This window comes from Xiphophorus couchianus, chromosome 2 (genome assembly GCF_001444195.1).
Source record: "Xiphophorus couchianus chromosome 2, X_couchianus-1.0, whole genome shotgun sequence".
Taxonomy (NCBI): domain Eukaryota; kingdom Metazoa; phylum Chordata; class Actinopteri; order Cyprinodontiformes; family Poeciliidae; genus Xiphophorus; species Xiphophorus couchianus.
The window spans coordinates 20505929-20525657 of NC_040229.1; the positions used below are offsets into that span (position 1 = coordinate 20505929).

General features: G+C 39.8%; 2 protein-coding genes across 3 annotated transcripts; both read right to left on the reverse strand.

Annotated features, from left to right (window-relative positions):
* Window positions 1-277: 277 nt before the first annotated feature.
* igf2b (insulin-like growth factor 2b) lies at window positions 278-8540 on the reverse strand. Its single transcript, XM_028040752.1, has 4 exons — window positions 8314-8540; window positions 7291-7441; window positions 4850-5043; window positions 278-3695 (listed from the first exon to the last, which is right to left on the reverse strand). Exons 1-4 carry the CDS (start codon window positions 8398-8400, stop codon window positions 3450-3452), a joined length of 678 nt encoding a protein of 225 aa, XP_027896553.1. The 5' UTR covers window positions 8401-8540; the 3' UTR covers window positions 278-3449.
* A 1882-nt stretch (window positions 8541-10422) lies between these two features.
* On the reverse strand, window positions 10423-19476 carry th (tyrosine hydroxylase). Of its 2 annotated transcripts, XM_028027590.1 has the most exons (14): window positions 19271-19476; window positions 18923-19018; window positions 18612-18815; window positions 17628-17802; window positions 17422-17510; window positions 17221-17288; window positions 17081-17131; window positions 14557-14702; window positions 14319-14454; window positions 12444-12513; window positions 12305-12361; window positions 12078-12173; window positions 11854-11987; window positions 10423-11367 (listed from the first exon to the last, which is right to left on the reverse strand). In XM_028027590.1, exons 1-14 carry the CDS (start codon window positions 19352-19354, stop codon window positions 11208-11210), a joined length of 1566 nt encoding a protein of 521 aa, XP_027883391.1. In that variant the 5' UTR covers window positions 19355-19476; the 3' UTR covers window positions 10423-11207. The 2 variants fall into 2 exon arrangements, with proteins under 2 accessions (XP_027883391.1, XP_027883385.1); XM_028027584.1 differs by lacking the exon at window positions 18923-19018 and having other exon boundaries at window positions 19271-19472.
* Window positions 19477-19729: the final 253 nt, after the last annotated feature.

A 19729-nucleotide genomic window follows, 5' to 3' on the forward strand; every position in this document is an offset into this window, starting at 1 on the left:
AGGAATAAGTGACAGACAGACAGGAACAGACAAGCAGCTGCGCAGGCAGGCAGATGACTAAACGAAAACAAGGAGAGGAGGGAAAAAAGATGAGCTTATAACAGCCGGAGATTCTTTGTGACATCTCAAAATGTAACAAATCATTTAAACAGTGCTCAAAGTCTTAAGTGATATAAAAATATCTCAGAAGTTCCCCTGAGGCTCACCACAAACTTCAAGCTGAAAACACACATCAAACATGACAAAAAAAACACATAGTAAATTCTTTAGCCACAAGTATGTTTGATAAAATGTTTTTTTTTTATTGATATTAAAAATGAAAGTACATGAATTGTGCATTTCGGACGATCTAGCGTGCAGAGATTAAATCAATAAAATACACAGGCTTGAATGAGCTACTGACAGACAAATGTTGCCTTCGCTCTGTGAGTCATCTCTTCATATTCAGCGAAAAGAAGAAGTGGTTGTCTTTCACGCCATTCATAACAACACTAGAGTAGCCTGTTTGAACATTACAATAGTGAATGAATGCAGTCCTAGCAGGAAAAATATAAAATATAATAATAATAATATAACATTTATTATAATTGCACTGCCTGCTTTTGTTGCACAACTGAAGTAAAATATAATCAGACACTCAGATCTCTCAAACAGAAATAAGACGTAAAGTGTTCTCTCCACTCTACGCCACAGTACTTTATGGCGAGCATCCATTTAGTCTCAATTCCAAGGCGAGCCGTTTGACCCAGACGAGGAGAGGAGGTGAAAACTATCGTGGCACAAATATATGTCGTTTACTTATTTTTGTTACTAACATGGCCCCCGTCAGTGGTTTGTCAACAGAGGAAAGGGGCATCATGACCAGATAAGGGTAGCAACAAGAAGGAGATTATTACTTTAACTCAGCAGCAACTCAACATCTTAGCCTGAATGCATCAGAAATGCTTCAGAGTGATAGCCCTTCATCGAATGCATAATGGATGCATTAGTGGGATTATGAGGAGTGAATGTAACCCAACACGTTCCAACGCCATGGAGAAAATGACATAGACAGACAGACAGACAGACAGACAGACAGACAGACAGACAGAGAATTTCTATTTGACAGACAGTGTCCTCTAGTTCACACTCGTTTGTTGCTTTCATCACCGTGACATCATCAGGGCATCAATACAATGACTTCTCTGAGTCACATGTAAGTTAAACCAAAAAGACGGTCCTCACAAGATCATTGGATGTCTTTCCCATTTAATTACATCTGGTCATCAATACTAAAGTGGCTTCAAAAACATAGTGGGTTTGATTTACAATCAACATTAACCAATAATCGGGGGGAAAAAAGGAAGAAGCTCCCACACAGACGCTTCTGGAAATCCATGCCGACCGTCCTATTTAAGAGTATATGTGCCTATTTCTGTGAAACGTTACGCCTAAATCAATCCACGCTATATGCTGCTGTTAAAAAAAAAAAAAAATTAATTTATGGTAACTACTTCAAAATGAGGAAAAAAAAAAAGAAAATGACATTATTTTTGGTACAAAGCATCTACAAAAAAGCCTTACAACTCCAATTGGAAAAACAGAGATCATACAAAATAAATCTGTCAGTTGAGCATCAGTGCTACGTATATTATTTGGACCAATTTTCTTCAAATATATTTTATAACAAAATAAATAATGCCTTTATACAGTGCCCTTATTTGTATTTCAACAAACAAAAAAAAGAAACACAAAAGCTTGGCGGCTCATTATGCAAGATACAGCTCAGACTAAAAGGAAAATAACATCCCTGGAAACTAATTATATTTCTATTTATATATCTATATATATCCTTATATGCATTTATACATACATAGATATATATACTGTATTTTCAAGTATTTGTTTTCAGGCAAAAGCAGGTGAATACTACTGATATAAAATAAAAATGTTAGTTGACAATATTGCTGTTTTTTTCCCTTTGAATTAACATTTTGTGCCTTTCTTTTAAACTGTAAAATGATATAATAACAATAACCATGAAAACAAACCAAAAAAATTTAAAATGCCTAACTTGGAAAAACAGGAATGTCACGGTACCAGAAACTGAACAGGGTTTTCCTTTTTTTTTTTTTCAATGAGACATTGATATGAAAAAAGACAAAATAAAATATAACCATTATTATTATCATTCCACTTTGTTCTTTGTCCATGCCGTGTCAGTTCCTGTGGAAGCAGTCTGCAAAAGCATGGCAAACAGGAAGTACTGTCTCACAGCTATAGTCCAGAGGGTCCACGGTGTCCCACGTGTGTCCAAGGTTGTGCTCCATGTTGTCCAGCAGCGTCAGAGGGACAGGAGAACCAAGAACCGAGTCTGGGGCCACCTCTCCATGCTGCGAATGCTGGCGAACTAATAATGAGCAGCCACTAGAACTCGCCATGAGCCGAGATGCCAACACAGCCCGTTTTTTTTCCTCAGTGACTCTTCCCCCCTTTTTGACAGCGCCACTGCCAGGAGCTCCCCCATATCCTTTATTTTCCTTTCTTTATTTTAAAGTCACACTTTCCTTAAAACGGAAAGTTTAATATTCATTCAAAAAAAGGAAAACAAAAACATGCTTTCAACCTCTTCTTTGAGTCCATTCCCAAAGCTAGCACCATGACATTTATTTTTTAAGCTACACGTTCATTGTTCATAAAAAAATAGTGCCTTTTTTTTCTTTACTTTGACGTAATCCGTGGCAATGTGCAATTCTGCAGACTCTTTTCTGCTTTTTGTTTGTGATCAAAAAAGGTGCTGGAACAGGAATCTAATTTTGCAAAATAATTCCTTACAGTGTGGAAGTCCCTTTATAGGTAGAGGTGCAAACTAATAGAGAAAAAAAAGAACTAAGAGAGGTTTTCTTTTGCCTCAGGAAAAATAAAAAAAATGATGTGGAATGGATTCTTTCATGCAAGTCGTTCTTCACTTTCAGTTGTCTTCCACCGGGATAAGAAAACGAAAAAAACCCATTATGATAGGTGTCCTCTTGACACTTGCAAACAGAGATCTCTTTCATCTTCCTTCTCCCTCCCCTTGCCTTTTACTTCTCTTTTTGCTCGGGGATCCACCTGAATTGCATTCAGCTGAATTGTTAGAGTTCTGTTCAACTCTTGTGTTTGTTCCTTTTGTATCGGTGACTGAAAGAGGAGGGGAGCGAAGAGGGGGCAGGAAGATTGTGAAGGCATGTTCGTATGCCAGAGGAGGGTGGCTGAGGTTTAGGTGGAAGGGTGTTCGGGGGCATTAGGAAAGGGCCAGGGGTTCAAGACGTACTGGACAAGAGCAGTGGGGAGGGACTGGTGGGCCCGGACAGGGCAGGGGAGGTCAAAGAGGACTGCCACAGAAATGACGTCAGAGACAAAGCTATAATCCCCTAGTCTTTTTTTGTCACCCTCATACTCTTGTCTGTGCAAAAGGGCTGGCAGCGGGCTCACTTGTGGTTGACAAAGTTGTCCGTGGTGTGCAACACCGGGGGCAGTTTGCTGGGAAGGCTGATCAAGGACCGGTGGAAGATGGCCTGCTCCTTGGCTTTAATCTTTTCTGCCTGCCTCCGAAACTTTTTGGCCCTCAGGATGGCAGGGACACCCCTCCGGAGCCGCCGGGCCGCGTTCTTATCCCACAACTCATAGCCAGATTTGGGATACTTCATGGTCACATGCGGCTTCCTTGCAGCTTCCTATTGTGGCGTGCAGGAGGAAAAAGGGAGAGGAGGAAGTCAGTTCATTAGTGGAGATAAGATGACTGTTCAAGTGCTTGTTACAATGGAGGAAAGCCTTGTTTATTACCCGAAAACATTCGGTCATTGTTTGGACCGCTGAAATGGAAATCAAATGTCATTCTTATGGAGCTGAACGTCAAAACAACCTCGCCTCGCCTCCAGCCTGCCCTTGTTTTGGCTTCCTCAAGTGAGAGAAACTGTCAATAAGTGCTTGGGCTTTTTAGCATACGGTAACAAAGGAAAGGCGGTCACTCTCCGTCATATACATGTGAGCTGCATGCTATCATTCAAACAAAGGAAGCTCATTTTAGAACATCTATGCTAATGCTGAGAAACAGTTGTGGGTGTTGTTGTGAGCACCAGAGATTGAGACAAGTGGGAGCCCTGGCAGCTGAGCTAGCTGGATTTATGCGTGAGTAGCCAGCGCTCCATGTGAATAGCTTGTTTTGGTCCTGCCACTTGAAGAGTGTTTACCACCCCTCCCCATTCACTACAGAGCTGCTCAATAGCCCCAAGAACAGCTGGCCCTTGGAGCAGGCTGTACCCATCAACTCTCCCCACTGAGACAAACTAGAGACATGTCCAAACTAATTCCCCAGCAGCCTGTTTTTGGTTCCCGTCAAAGAGAGAATTCGCATCTTAAAGCTGCATAATTTATGCTTTTTCTTCGCATATCTTAAGTACTAAGCATTTTAAGATAGCCTTGAAGATGCCTTCAGGAGTTGAGTCTTTAAGCTATTCCACGTTTCAAGTATATTCCAATAAAGCTCTTCGAGCCATAATAGGTGTTTTTGGATTGGAATATTTTTAGACAGCTTGCTGTTCTTTGAAAATCATAACACGCTGTTTTTGTTCCAGATCAGCACTCAGGCACTTAACCATGAGATTATTGACAATGTGATCTCTAGAATAAAATGTACTGTGACTGTGCTAATGTTTTCCACAATGGTCAGCACTTTGCAACTGCTTAGCAATGCAAACGTAACAAGATAAACCTGTTTTTGTGTAGATTTCAGTCTGCACTCTGTGTTTCAGGTGAGATGGAAGGACAGATAAGAGACCTGGACAAGCCTTTGTGTTTTTGTTTTCGTTGTTGCTGCTTCTGGACCCACCTGCTTTAGTGTGGGCATGACGGGCATGACGGGCATGCTCTGCATAGAGGAGGACGACACGTCCCTCTCGGACTTGGCTGGTTTGGCACAGTATTGCTCCAGCAGGTTGAGGTCACAGCTACGGAAACAACACTCCTCTACAATCCCACGGTTCTGGGGGCGCCGATGATTGCTATTCCTGCTGTTTGGCCTACCTGAGGAGAAACAAAGTAGGAATGTAAGAAAGGCGACGAAGGTTGAGGCCTGAAAAAAACACACATGGGCTCCGGTAACGAATTGGGGTTGTTTTTGCAGGATTACTTCAACAATTGCAGCAGACCTTGGAGAAAAGAGGATAAAAGGAAATCTGTGACGAACAGCAACAAATATTTTTGGTTGTAAGGGATAATCTGATTAAGCATATCTGGGCATCCCAAAATGAAAGTGTTTCAAGTAAACACCATGTTCAAAGGAACCAGAAATCAGAGATAGTGCTAGAAAATACTTCAGAATAATCCAATATTTTTGTTTCTGCTTTGTCAAATTGTCAATGAATGGGGATAAACAGAAAGTAAGAATGGCAAAAACACAACAGAAGAAGATGCAACACTTAGCTGGTAAAGGTGAGGGGGTTGCACAAAGTAACATTTCACATGATCAATAAAGGCCTTGTCTGAAGCCTGGCAGCCCTCACTAAACTGGAGAGATCTCACAAGAAGGACAGCTAGATTTGATTACAGGAAGAGCTGGTCATTCAGGGAGAAAGAGGAATGACTGAGTAAAGTTTTGGGATAAATTCAAGATTCTGCTCATTTGTCCAAAGGCAAAATGAGAGTCTGCCCAGCTTAGCCTGGCTGGACTGTTTATCATTATCAACATAAACTTCAGGTTTAATCTGAGCCAGGCTTAACACTACCAAAACTTTCTGTCAGAACACGGCTTACAGCTGTACACTGATGGTCAGGTTGCTTAAATCAACGTCAAATCGTGATGTTTGGAAATATGTACCGTTTCACACAGAGTGGATGCCATTTTGGAACTGCAGTGGGCATGTTAACCAGCAAACTGCAGACTGGATACCTAAGTAGACAGCCTGACTAAACAAACCAGCCTTTATGAGCTTGCTATACTTGTGTTCCTCCTCACAGGGCAAAATATGCACTTGAATACCATCATTGATTTATTGTATGCATTAAGCCCTTATAAGAATAATAAAGTTTTACATTTGACTGGTCCCAACGCTTTCCAGCTTCTGACACACAAATAATTAGTAGAAGAGATTTGTGATCCCAAATATAAGATTCAGTATGCAGGGTTAAACAGTCAGCCAGTGAAACAGAAGTATAATACAATGCAAATAACACTGACAACTAATGCAATATTTGTATCAATTTACAACATCTGCTTTTTGTGTTAGAGGTGCTTATAGGCTCCATTTTGCTGTTCACTTTGATTTCTAAAGATAATCTTAAGACCCTACAATCTGATTCACGCCCTGTGAAAAATCAGCCAAACCTTGGCAACGGCCAACAAATAGCTTTATTATAACTGCAATTCTAAATATTTTTATTTTATTTTAGCACAAGTAGGTCTAAAAACCAGCCATGTGGCAAATGTTAACATTCCATGCCTAAATGAATCCAGTTTGTCTCAGTGGATCTTATGTACATCACATGCATTGGCGACAGAGCAAACAGAAGCCTATCCTAGTGAGGATTAACGGCAATGCTCCTCATAAAGCCATTCAGCCAGCCCCACCATCAATACAATGGAAGCAACAATCAGAAATGATCAAATCACGTTGACGATCTTTTCTGACGATCATTAGCAATCTCCCTCTCTCTCTTTCTCTATAGGTGTGTGTGTGTGTGTGTGATTCCATTTTTTTCTCTCCTCGCAGCTCATCAGTGTGGTCTCCTGGCTTGGGAATAGTGGTGCTGAGGTGACTGGTAATGCTTCTTGGGGTGCTATTACTTTACTGATAAACAAGCAGCCCATTGTGTCGCCGGGGTCGTGTATGTTCCTCCGCAGCTCGCCCGCCCGGCCCTTTCATATGCAATGAGAGGTGCAGGCTGTACGAGCAGACTCAGCAGAGCAGACCTGGAGAGGCACAGCTGGCTGCAATCTCTCTCTTTCTCTCTCTCTCTCTTTCTGTCTCTCTTTCTTTCTGACGCTGTTTGCGCGCACGGACTTGCGTGTGATTGTGTGTGTTTGTGTTGCATGGGCGTCAGTGCGTGAGAAAGAAAAATAGCAAACACGCATACCACGCAGCCACAGACAGTCTCAGCTATCCAAACAGATGTGAAACAACAGAGAGAGTAGGAAAGGGGCGAGAGGGGGGGGGATTAAATTAAAAAAACAAAACAAAACAAAAAAGTCGGCAAACCAACATTTTCGCCGGCCGTTTTTGGAGGAACTTGCACAGCCCTGAAGAAAAGGAAAGAAGAAAAAAAAGAACCTACTGAAATAGAAGCCTCTGTCTTCGCAGACAAACTGCAGCGCATCCACCAGCTCTCCCCCACACAACGTCTCTGCCGAGGCCATTTCCACAACGTAGAGCGTGAGAGCCAGCGCAAAGAGCAACGCACGGCTGGTCGAGCACATCTTCTTGACCTGCAATGGTGAAAAAAAAAAACACACATACATTAAAGCATAAAGACATAAGATGTGGACAACTGCCAGATTTGTGATCCGTTATTATGATAATAAAAAAAAACAGTATATGAAAACTAAAATCATAGCCAGATGTTTTGTTTTGTAATGTAAGAGATTAAAGTCTTAAAAGCTGTTTTACGCACTGACCTAGTAACTCGTGGGGGAAAAAAAAGTCTGCTCTGCGAGTCAAATGAAATCAAGTAAGCACACTCAAACACCAAGTACCCGATTTTTATCAGCTGTTGTCATGTGTTTGGCACCTGGAAGAAGTGCTTATTCTAAAGGAAAAAAAATATCGCCAGTATCTCTAAGCTTTCACTCTCTTACACAACTCACCCCCCCCCCCCCTCCTCCTCTCCCTCTACATCCCAGAAAGTTGCAAGGCCGGCTGCTCGATAGTTAACTATCCCAAAAAGACAGACTCAGCATATAATTTCCCCTTGCTCACCCCGGAGTGAGCTCAATGACCCTCAGACCTACCGCCCCCTGTCTGCTGGCAAGGCGACCAGCTGTTCTTTCGCCCGTGTCCGGCGAACGGCGCACCATCCAGGTCAGGGGAGATTAAAACCAAAGCTTTCGTTTCTTGGCTTTTTTGTCGTGGCATAAAAACCCGTGCTCTCTTTGTAGTTTGTGCATCCTGAACTTTCTCCTGCTGCATGCAAATCAAGAAATCCCGCTTGCTCAAAACGCAGAAAACTGATGCCATCAAGCATCTATGTGCCCCCCACCCACTACCCCACCATCCGCAACAAATATCCACTCTTCCCGCAAGCCTGAGCCCTCTCAAGACTCAAACGGGGGGGATCTGAAACTATCTGTGCTCCAGTTACCTTCATCCTGCAGCTCTCCGTTCTCCGGCAGGTGTGGCAAAGTGAGTGGTGTCCGGATCTTTGCTGGGTTTCCATGTCAGATGGCATCAGAGTAGTCAAAGTCGCGGGGAGTTATTTTGGTAGGCGATATTGCAGGTGAGTTAGTTTCCCAGTTGGTTTGGTTATAATAGAGATGATGTGTGAGAGGCTGTCCCAAAGACCAGGCGACAGGCAAAACTTCTCCGGGAGAACTATTATATACTAAAACACGCCCCTTACACCCATCCTCGTCCTCGCTCCTCCTCTTGATAAAAAAAAAAAAAAAAACGGCCCAGAGATGTTGGAAAAGTGCTTACAGGAAAGAAAAAAAAAAACGCGCAAAAGAGGGAAGAACAAGAGGGAGAGAGCGAGAGTCGCCAAATTTGGAACTCTTCCACTGGCATTTTCTGCGTTTACGCTCTGTAACCTACAATCACACTGTTTACACAGGGCGCAGACTGAACGAGAATAGTTCGTAATTCCTGCGACTCCAAGAAAAATGTCAATGTCTCCGCCCTGCTGTAATTAAGATTAAGATTGAGTGGAATCATTGTGCACAGAGTCTGCGGGCTGTCCTCTGACTCAGGTGTGCATATAAAAGTAAATAGGGGGGAGTCAAAGGTGGTCTGACCGTGGAAAGTGGAAGATTGGACTGTGGTTTACCGTCCTGATGCTCAGAAGCAGGATGCAGCAGTGACTCTAAAACAATCATCAATTGGAGCCATAGGGGAGTCTAAATAAATAAGAATCCAAATTTGTGGTATTAAAGAGAGCAAACAAGTCAAGTTTTCTTTAAACAAGATCCCAGGATCTTAACTCATCAAGAGGAGCCGCTTTAGTGCAAAGAAAATATCTTAAACTTTATAGATAACAAGGCAGATCACATCATTTTGTAAATGAGAATCTACAAGGGGGATGGGGGGGGGGGGTCCACTATGCAAGTGTCTTATTCGGCAAAAAAAAAAGAAAAAAGGTAGACATCTCCAAAGTCAGACTGACACCTACTGGTCCAGATCGCGAAGCTCCGTTTGTTTGTCTCGCGGCTTGAAATCAGCAACAAATGCTGCTGAACTGCTGATCCAGGATCTGATTTCGCTCTCGACCGGGCAGTAGGTGATGTGTCCGGACAAAATCCTGCAGAGTGCCGATGCATTTGAAATTCAATGTCGCATTGTCTTGTCACAGGATCAGACACAAAGAGCAGCCAACAAGAAAGCTCCATCTATCAATCCTTTGAGTACACTAAAAAAAATACCTTTCGAGGGGAGTACATTTTTTGACAACAAATGTCTTTAAAATTTCATATTCTTAGCATAATAAATTAATTGGTACTTAATTGATGTTTTCGCAACTTGCAACAGTTGTTTAGAATTGTGGAAGATGTTTCTCGCGTCGACTGCTATCTTTTGATAGTGTCCAACATAAAATTTAAGGCTGATATGATCATGAATTGTACAAAAGTATGATAAGAAGCTGAACTTATTTCAGTGATTCAGCTTAAAAAGATTCATTTCAGACAGCGAGATATATTTTAACCATTTATTTCTGGTCGTTTTGATGATGATTAAGGCTTACAGATGAAGAAAACCTGAAGTTCAGGTTCTTAAAATATATATATATAACACTCTACTTCACTTTTTCTTTCCATTTAATTGTTTGAATATGCCAGTCTGTGACCAGTCAACCTCATTAGGATGAGCTTTTTTTTTTGGCTTAACCATCCTTAAGATTCGATAAATACATTTTCTGTTTCAACTTTTCATGTACTTTAATTTATTGAGCCATACCTGTATCACAAATTTGTTTAATAAAAATTAGGAATGGTAATTTATCCACTCTTCACTTCTTCAGTTACAATGTAATTAAATGAGTACTTAGAAAAAATAATTAGAATGTAACTAATTAATTTGTCTTCAGCCATTACACTTATCTAGAACACTTGAATATTGCTTAAAATCTCATGTAAAAGCAATTCAATTCTAACAGTTTGTTTTATGGTGTAGTTGCAGACATATAATTCGGTATAGAAAAGGAAACCATAATACAAAGTATTAGTTTTGGAAAAACAGAATATTGTGGGTTTTGCCCGGATGAATGGAAAAGGCTTTTGTTTCATCAGATAATCTCCATAGTAAAACCTTTAAACTTTACAATCAGACATTTTCAACCTGTAGGAGTGCTCCCTCTTGTGGCACGTAGATGAGAACGTCTTATTTTATTTATTTAAATTATTATTTTTTTGACAATTTACACAGTGCAAAACCCAAGTAAACTAACAGCAGTTAGTTAACAATGTTTATTTGCAATTGTTATTGGATGTACCTCTTTTCTTTTTTTTACTTTTTTTCATCATGCATGTAAAATCAAATGAGGCAAATACAGCACAGATAATATGACATAAATTGAAGTGAAAACCCCTATTCAATGCAGAAAAATAAATCATTTAAGAAGCACTTACAATATTTAATATATATTTTTGGTAAAACAAAGGACTAAAATATACACTTTGGAATACAATCTCCACTAAGCTGCTACATTTCTTTGATTTTAAAATAATTTATATTATTTATTTCATTTTCTTTGAATACATTCAGAAATACAACTCTCATTGATTGTGGCTCCAGTGTTAGTACATATGAACACTTTTACATGATAAAGCATGAATTTTTCCAGTCAAGTAGAACCACAGTACATTATTCCACAAATGCATTCACACTGGAGGAAGTGTGTGTGTTGGCCCTTTCCCTACACACACAAACTGCAACAACTGAACATCATACTGGATTTACAGCACATAAAGATACGCACGTTAGTCTCGTCACACTTTGGACACTGCAGAGCTCAGCGTAGAGAAAGCAAACAACCGGCAGAGGCCGTCATGACAAAACGGCGAGGGCATCAGTCAGCACCTTGATCTCATCTTTCACACCCTCCAGACCGCCTTGGATCTTCAGAGGATTGTCTAGGACCTCGACGCTGCATGTGTACGGATCGTACCTCACCGAGAAGGGACGCTTGATACCTGCTACGTATGTTCTGGTAAAAATGTGTGAGAGTATCAAGTGAGATATCAGTGCATGAAAGCACTTTATAAAAGAATAAGAAAACATTGCCATACAAAGTAGATTAAAAAAAACATCCTTTGTCCTACTTTATTTGTTTTTCCAAACATCTCCAAGCTGACTATCTTCTCATCTCGTCACCTTGTTCTTATGTCATTTGCTGTATCCCACTGGAGACTAAAGACTATCAAAACACTCACTGAAGCTACTTGTTTTGCAGAGCAACATTATCTGTTTGCCAAATAAAACTGCAGAGTTTTGCCTTGGTAAGAAAGGCTATATTAGTAACAGCTGTCTTCTGGCTGCTATGGCTGACCTACAAAAGTTTGTGGCCTCGGGCTTGGCTGGCTGTTCTCTGACCTTGTCCTCACACAACCTCTTGTTCTTTTTCTTCCCTGTTTCTTTCTTCTCCTTTCATAAGATCCTGTATATCTGTATAATTCAATAAAGAACTAAGTACCTGAACTTCTCCTTGGCATCTGGAAAGCTCTCTGAAACAAAGTAGACTGGCTGGTAGTTCTGGTCTTGATAGGGCTGCAATGCTGCAGCCTCTGGATCAAACTCCCGCACCTCTGGTTCGTCAGAGAGAGAATGCTGAAAGGTGACAAGGAAAATGAATTACATGAGAGCTCACATGGCTGTGTTTTCTTGTTTTTAAAGAAAGACAAATATGCTGGAACGTACCACAAGCTCCCCATAGGAAGACAGCAGCCCAGCCCCATAAGCCTTAACCTCACCGTTTTGCTTACAGAGACCATATTCAACTGTAAACCAGTACAGCTGGTGAGAGAAACAACAAAGAACAGTGTCAATATTAACAACATTAACTGTATATGTGTCACATATTAGAACATTATAACTTAAACACAGTCTTTTCAGTGATTTTGTTGCAGTCAGAACAAGAGTCTTACTGTAGATAGTTTTTCTATGTCTTCATCTGATGCCCCTAGTGATGCCAGACCAAGGTTCTGCAGAACAAAACCAAAAAACGTCATGAAACATTAACGCTCCTCACTGTAGAAAATATTCTGAAATCCGTTGGACTCTAACCTGTGAAAACTGGGCAAAAGTGCGATCAGCCAACATGGGGACATGGCCCAGGAGTTCATGGACACAGTCCCTGAAAATAAAGACAAACTCAACTTTGAACATACAAAGAAAAATTCTGAGGAATCATACCTAGATTACTTTCACTGAATGCTGGTGATGCATGTAGTGGCAAAAACAATAGAGTTTGATCAGGTACTTTGATCAATAGAGTTAGACAGAAAACAAAACAAAACAAAAATGTAATTTACTATCAAACAAGTAGGAAAACTGTAGAAGCAAAAGGAAGTTTTCTCATTTATTCCTTGACAAATAATTTGCATGGAACTTTATTAAAAATGAACTCAGCTAAATAATTTTAACTGACTTATTTGATGCAAAAACGGCAGTTCTACACTTTGCTCTGCATTTTGTGTTTACTGTTGTATCATTTGCTGATCCAACATTCATTTCGTCAAGCACCGAAATTATAACATAATCTGCACCTCAATGAAAAATGAACACCTCAGACCGTATAAAAAGGCCCGTAACCAATAGTTGTCTCTGACATTAAATCAGACCAAGCTTTATTGGTTTTAGATCAGGCAGGATTACCAAAATATGTTCTATTTGCTATATGCTAGAATAATGAACAATATATTTTTAGAGATGTTTTCAAATCTTATTTAATTTAGGAGAGATTTCGTAGAAGCTTCTTGTTGGGTATTTTTAACCTGTACATATGAAGAACCACACAGAGAGTAGTATCACTTCAGCCTTTTCAAAGGGGGAAGAGTCTCAGTGGTGCCTCAGGACAACTCCAACTTGTCCCCCTGCAGCAGCCTGGTTTTATTCAAAGCGGGGTGGGGGTCAGTCATAAAACAGAAACTTAAAGATAAGGAGTAGAAGGGTCTCTCTGAACTAGCTGAAACCGGTTTCTCCAAGAACAGGATGGTCCACCTCATCCTGTTTCCAGCTTAGAGTAGAGAGACAAACAACTTATTCATGAGATAAGTATTTACAAAACTCTGACACTTCTCAGATTAGTTTGCTGGAATATTTAGACTATTCATCTGGAAAGAATGGAAAGAGTGGGTATACCTAAGTCGGGTTAACAAGATGCCTTTTAAGCACTCATCCTTTGAGCTTTGCCCACAAATCTTAGAGTGTTAAAATCAGAACAAAACATTGACTTTGTTCAGTCTATAAGCTAGTTTGTATCTAATTTATCCCATTTGTTGCGAGCTTTAACTTCCTGGCTGATGTCTGGAGACGCTGCTGCAATATTTCCCACATAATGTTCATTCTCCATGATGTCAACACATTTGCAAAGGGCACAAGTTTCCCCTGCAGGAAAACACCTACACAATATGATGCTGCCTCCATCATACTTCACGTTTGTGGTTGGTGTTCTCAGTCATACAAGCTTCTCAGTTTTATTCCAAATATAGGCCACTCTGGTCAACCTTCAGTTTTAGTCTCATCCAACCATGGAACATGACTCCAAAGAAGTTTTTACCCAAATGTGCATTTGCAAGATGGATGTGGCTTTTTATGTTGCTTTTGGAGAATGGCTTTTTCCTTTCTGAGAGACTTTTCAGTCCATGTAGGAAGGACTTGTCATAAACATAATCAGTTGGGATTTCCTAAAGCTTTTCAGAGCATAGTTATTTTAGCATATACCAGCTTCGAAATTTAACCAAAGTAATACAGAATTGTCTGAAAGACAATTATAATTTTGGCATTTGGCAAATACCTTTGGTAATCCTAACCAACATAAAAAGGAAGTAACAGTCTTAAATATCAGACAGTAGGAAAATAAAGGTACTGTGTGCATTTTATATAGTATGTACAGCTAGTTTTAACTTTGTGCCCCAATAGAATCACATTAATACTCACGGTTCTGGGGAGTGGTTAGGGGAAGAAGCATGTCGGATGTACTGGGTGCACTGGAACACGCGATATGCCAGACTTGCCAGAAAGTCTCTGGCTGAGAGCAGACCTGCCACCGGACGCAGCTGAAACCCTGTGTGTTCTGCGTCAGTTCAAAACATTTTATAAACACACCAAGACTGTGGAATCACACAACATCTGTGCTTAGGGTTCATTCCTTTCATAGATTACATTCAGATGATACCTTTAAGGAAGCGTGACACGTCTTCCAACTGGGGAATGTTGTCTGGACTGTAGCCGCAGTGCTTCTCCAGCAGACGAAAGGCCTCGAGGTGTTCTTTGCAGGCGTGGGTGATGTACAAGTCTCTAAGGGTCGAATAGACTTGACGCCTAAATGAAATAAAACAAAGTGAGACCTCAGTTTCCTAAAGCTTCTTTGCTTTAAAAGTGAGGATTCTAACTGAAGACTGAAAATGTGGTCAAACTGGTTAAAAAATTTACACTGAATTTACTTCTGACTCGATCAGACTTACGTTTCCTTCATATTTTTATTATCTTTAGCACTGTGTTAAATCCTTTTATGAACAGGAGTATCTACAGCTATTCAAGAACAAGTTTCTTTCTCAAATAACTTGGGGCCAAGTTTAGAATTAGTTGTTTCATTACATTCCACTGAGTCACTGCCACCTGCTGGTGTGAGTTCACAAAAATTCTCCAAACACAGCCTGTATCTTGCTGCCAGTCCATCTTTAGTGTGAGACTCTTACTGTTGTGATCCTGTTCTGTGTGGCTGGTGTGAGTTTCCTTTAGAGGATCTCTGCAGGGGGGCTCAGACGCCAGGTGCTGCTAGCACACCTGTAAAGAATCATCTTTTTCTGGTCTGTTGTTGTTTATAAGGTACTGCCGGACAAACAACCATTCAGCGCCTGACTATCAACCTCAGTATGATATTAACAAATCTTCCACGTCTAATCAATGTTCTATGGTTTGAGTTCCTGAACTGAATTCACTTCGTCTCCTTTGTGTATATCGGTTACCCGTCCTCCGAGTTTTAATGATTTAACACCTCTTTGTTTCCTGTTTGAAGCTATCCAGACTCACTCATTCCTGGTTGTCCTCCTGCAGCAGATCTGCCAAGACGCTCCTGCCTGCCCGCTCTCCTCCAAGCCGCTCTACCCCTGAATCCACCGCTGTTAACCCCACTCAGGATCACACCTCTTCCCGAGCCTCATATCCACCAGAACTCCATAAGAAATCTCCCCTTTCTCAGGTCTCCTTTCCAAAAACAAGAACTAACATATCTCATCATCAACTTTTCTGTTGCCAATCTTCCCCTCTCATCCTCAAGAGCCGTCCTGTTACGAACCTTTATCAGAACCTGTAAAATAAATCTTCTTAAACTATCTTAATTGTCCGTGTCCGATTCTGCATGTGTGTTAAAGGGATTCCTCACAACACGACACTTGAATGTAGCAATCAGAACTTTTGCAAATATCACGAATTACTAAGGACATGATTTCTTAAGCATTGCTTTCACAATGAGGACGAATTAGTTGTCTATTTTTTAGTTACTAGAAATGCCATGTGTCACTAACTAAATCTGTAGCAATACTGGTACTATGCTGATCTTAAACATACTTTTACAGTATACTTTTCTGTTACAAAAATGTTTCAGTATCTGGAGATGTCTAGCAATAAAAAAAAATAAAATATTGAATTTGTGCCTAAAATAGTTGGTTTAATAACTTTTTATATCCATAAATCAATCAATCCACATAACATTATGAACACTAAAAGGTAAAATAAGGAACCCTACTCATTTTCTTCAGTTTAACATTCTGCATAAAAAACTGAATTCTGGCATTCATAGGCAGAACCACAGCAAGATATTAAGAAACTGTGAAGAATTGATTACATTGTTTATTGTGAGACACACCCAGGCTACTGTAAACTGAATGCTCCTCTACTGCCCTCTGGCTGTGCATCATTTACTGGAGAATTCATAATATTTTGCACAAAAATCTGATTTTATTTTATTTATGATCACTAGCAATTCCATACCGTGGTGTAATCCTTCTGCTGCCCCAAATCCTACGACTCTCGTATCCAGATTAAGTCTGAAAAATGTTTAACTCTGTAACTTATGAGAAACATTAAAAACTGTTACTAACCTAATATTGAAACAGATAGGTAGGTAGATAGTCTAGAGTACATAATGTGCTTTTGGTACCTTTCCAGTTCTAAGGTAATCCTAATCTAAAAAAAACAAACCATATAAATGTCACATTTTCTCTTATAGTGGTTTTAAAAAATCTAAATTGTCTCAAAGAATGTTGTTCAGTGGAGAATCATCAATTTAAAAAATTTAACTTATTGAACTATAAAAGGCCAAACACGGTTCAGACTCCTGATTAAACACAGAAATATCCCTTTTTGTAGCACTAACCCATGAGCTGCAAATTACATCAACTGCAGTGTTACCAAATTCGTTTTAGTGCTTACACTCTGCACACCACAGGGGACACCCACTTCCATTGACTTAACATTCAAATAAGCTATGCAAAAGTAGCTTGGGGTAAGTTTTTATTGTTTTGTTTGATTTGGTTGATTTTTCACCTCTTGGTGCCCCAAACGTTACGCATATCAACAACTGCCACAGTAAAAGATTCAACTTCTTAGAAGCAAGATTGAATTTACTCTGTGGAAGAATGAATGTGGAAAAAACACATGTTTGTAATTTCAACCATTTTTACTTTGTAAATTCTTACCATGTGCTAATCTCCTCTTCTGTGTACTCCACCCTGGGAATTGGTTGCCCACTGCAGAAACAGGTATATACACATTTGTCAGAAAATCTCAAAGTATTTCTGCTCATCTCTGTCTGCGAGGTTAAACTGCTTTTTCTCACTGTTTGTATGTGAAAGCAATGTCCCCGATCAGCTTTCTTCTCTGTCTGTAGGCAGGGTCTCTGTATCCCTGGTCAAATCAAATATATCAAAAACACTGGTCAGACTGTCTGCGTTATGACATAATGGCACAAAATCATAACAGCCCCAGGTACTGTGATCTGTATTCCTGCTTCCTTGCTCATGGCTAATGCATTACTTACAGGATGATCTTCATCTAGGTCTGGATCAAATTTTGTGACCAGATGATGGCATCTATCCAGATCTGCTATTTTCTTTGGGAACCAGTGAACTGGTACGGAAGAAGTAGAAAGAAAACATAAAAATTTAATGATACTTTGTGGTTCTTATTTGAGCAAAACAGCCGATTTTTACACAGATGATCTCTGAAGTAAAAATGTATGATTACATTTAACTTCTTTGGTGGTTTTGACATCCTCTGCATTTCTCCTGATAGAGCTGACCAGAGTACTGACATCTGAGAGGTGCAGCTCACAGCGCACAAAGTACTCCAGGCCCTGAAGGTTCTCCCTCACCTTTCTAGATGGTCGAGTTTCCAAGTGGTGAATTTTGGCTTCAAATGTCTGAAATACAGTCAGCACACTTATGAGGCATGGATGTACCATGATTCCTCCACAGTATTCACAACTCCATTGTACAATGGTGATTTTTTTGCATACATTTCTCCTCTTTATTAAACAAACTGGACTCATAAATGCAAATTATTCTGCATCCCGGTGCATAGTGAAAGCTGACTTTCAGACTCACCTCAATACCCTGTATAAATTGTAAAAATTTAAAGAGAAAAATACACGTTTGTTGTTCAAGATTTTTTTAGGCAACATGGACTTTAAAGCTTATATATATATCATGGATTTCAAAGCTTATATATATATATCATGGATTTCAAAGCTTATATATATATATATATATATATATATATATATATATATATATACGGTTGTTGAGATTTTGCATATTTTACTTCCAAACTTTTATATATGTTTATTAAAAAAAAGTTGTATAAAAATTGTAGATTTATTATATATAGTTGTGTAATATATATCTGAGATACATTTGTGGATAACGTATTATTCAAAAAGTCTTTATAAATTGTTCACACACAAGAACTGCCAGATTTGTTATTTCTGGTTGAATTTAAATTTGTTTTATGTTTTTTTCTTATTTATTTATTTAAGTACAAAATTTTATTTTTAACTTGAGAAACCTTGATTTAAGTCTGATTGAAATAGCGTGGAAGGCTTTAACACACATCGCTCATATAAGAGCCCTGGCTAATATATGAATTACATTTGAACTTCTATACAACTCAAGCTAAAAAAAAAGTCGCATTGAGTTCCATTTCTAAGTCTCAAATTAATCTGCCTCGTACCTCGAAGACTTTGAGTGTCTTAGACAGCGCAGGTGCTTTCGAGTTCCTCAAAGTGAAGAAGATGTTCAGCAGCGCTTTTCCGTCCTCCTCCTCAAACACGATCTGCTCGGTGGCCTCCGCTGCTTCCGCCGCTGCAGCGGCAGCTTCTCTCTCCTTCCGCGCATCCTCGATCAAACTCTGCCGTCTTCCGATGAATCTCTGAGACTGTGAGAGGAGCAACAATATCCCTCCTGCATTATGTGATTTCATCTCCCAGGCAGAACACACAAACACACAACATCAGATACAGGCAACTGTTTGTCTATTCTTACTTTTTGGACTTGTCTTTGGGTATTGGACGGGAGCGCTTTACATCTCCAAATGCGCATTGGGACAGCAATGCATTCGAGGTAAACCCTAAAACATAACTATACCACAGTATATATTTTAGCACTCTTTCGGGCAGGACTGAGGGGCGCTTTTGATTATTTAAACAAAACACCTTACGCGCTGTCAGCACCGCGTGGCGTTGCGTAAATTCGGTTTTGCGCTTAATTCTAGAAGTATCCAAATTTAGTGGTCCGAATTTTGACAACTTGCTAAAAGCGTAAATACACCGAGACTTTTCTAAATGAGCAAACTTGATAATTATTCTAACTTTTTTCCATATTTTTTCTTACCGTGATGGAATCCGATCTCTCCAGCTCGGACGCGGCTCTGCGGATGCTCTTGGTGGAGGACGTGGAGCTGCTAGAAAGAGGCATCTTCAGGCTTTAAGATAGACGGTCAGCTGTAGCAGAGGTGAAAGTGTGTTTGCTCTCTGTGCTGGGAGGTCTTTCACATTTTTTTTAGCGGACAGGTTTACTCTTTTTATAGCATCATTTGTTTGCAGTTTCTGACGTCAAACGCGCTAATCTAACTCGAATCAATCTGCACTGAATCAGACTCAGTCTCGCTTGGATCTGTCCACATATATAACCGTTTTAACCCTATATAGGAGCAGTATTTAGGTTTGAAGTAGGACGTTTTTCAGTTGTTATTTGCTTTTATGTAAGCCATAGTCACAATTTTCAAACAATTCAGTGTTCATTCTACAAATAAATCACAAAATATATTCTCCACCCATTAATTGGGAACAT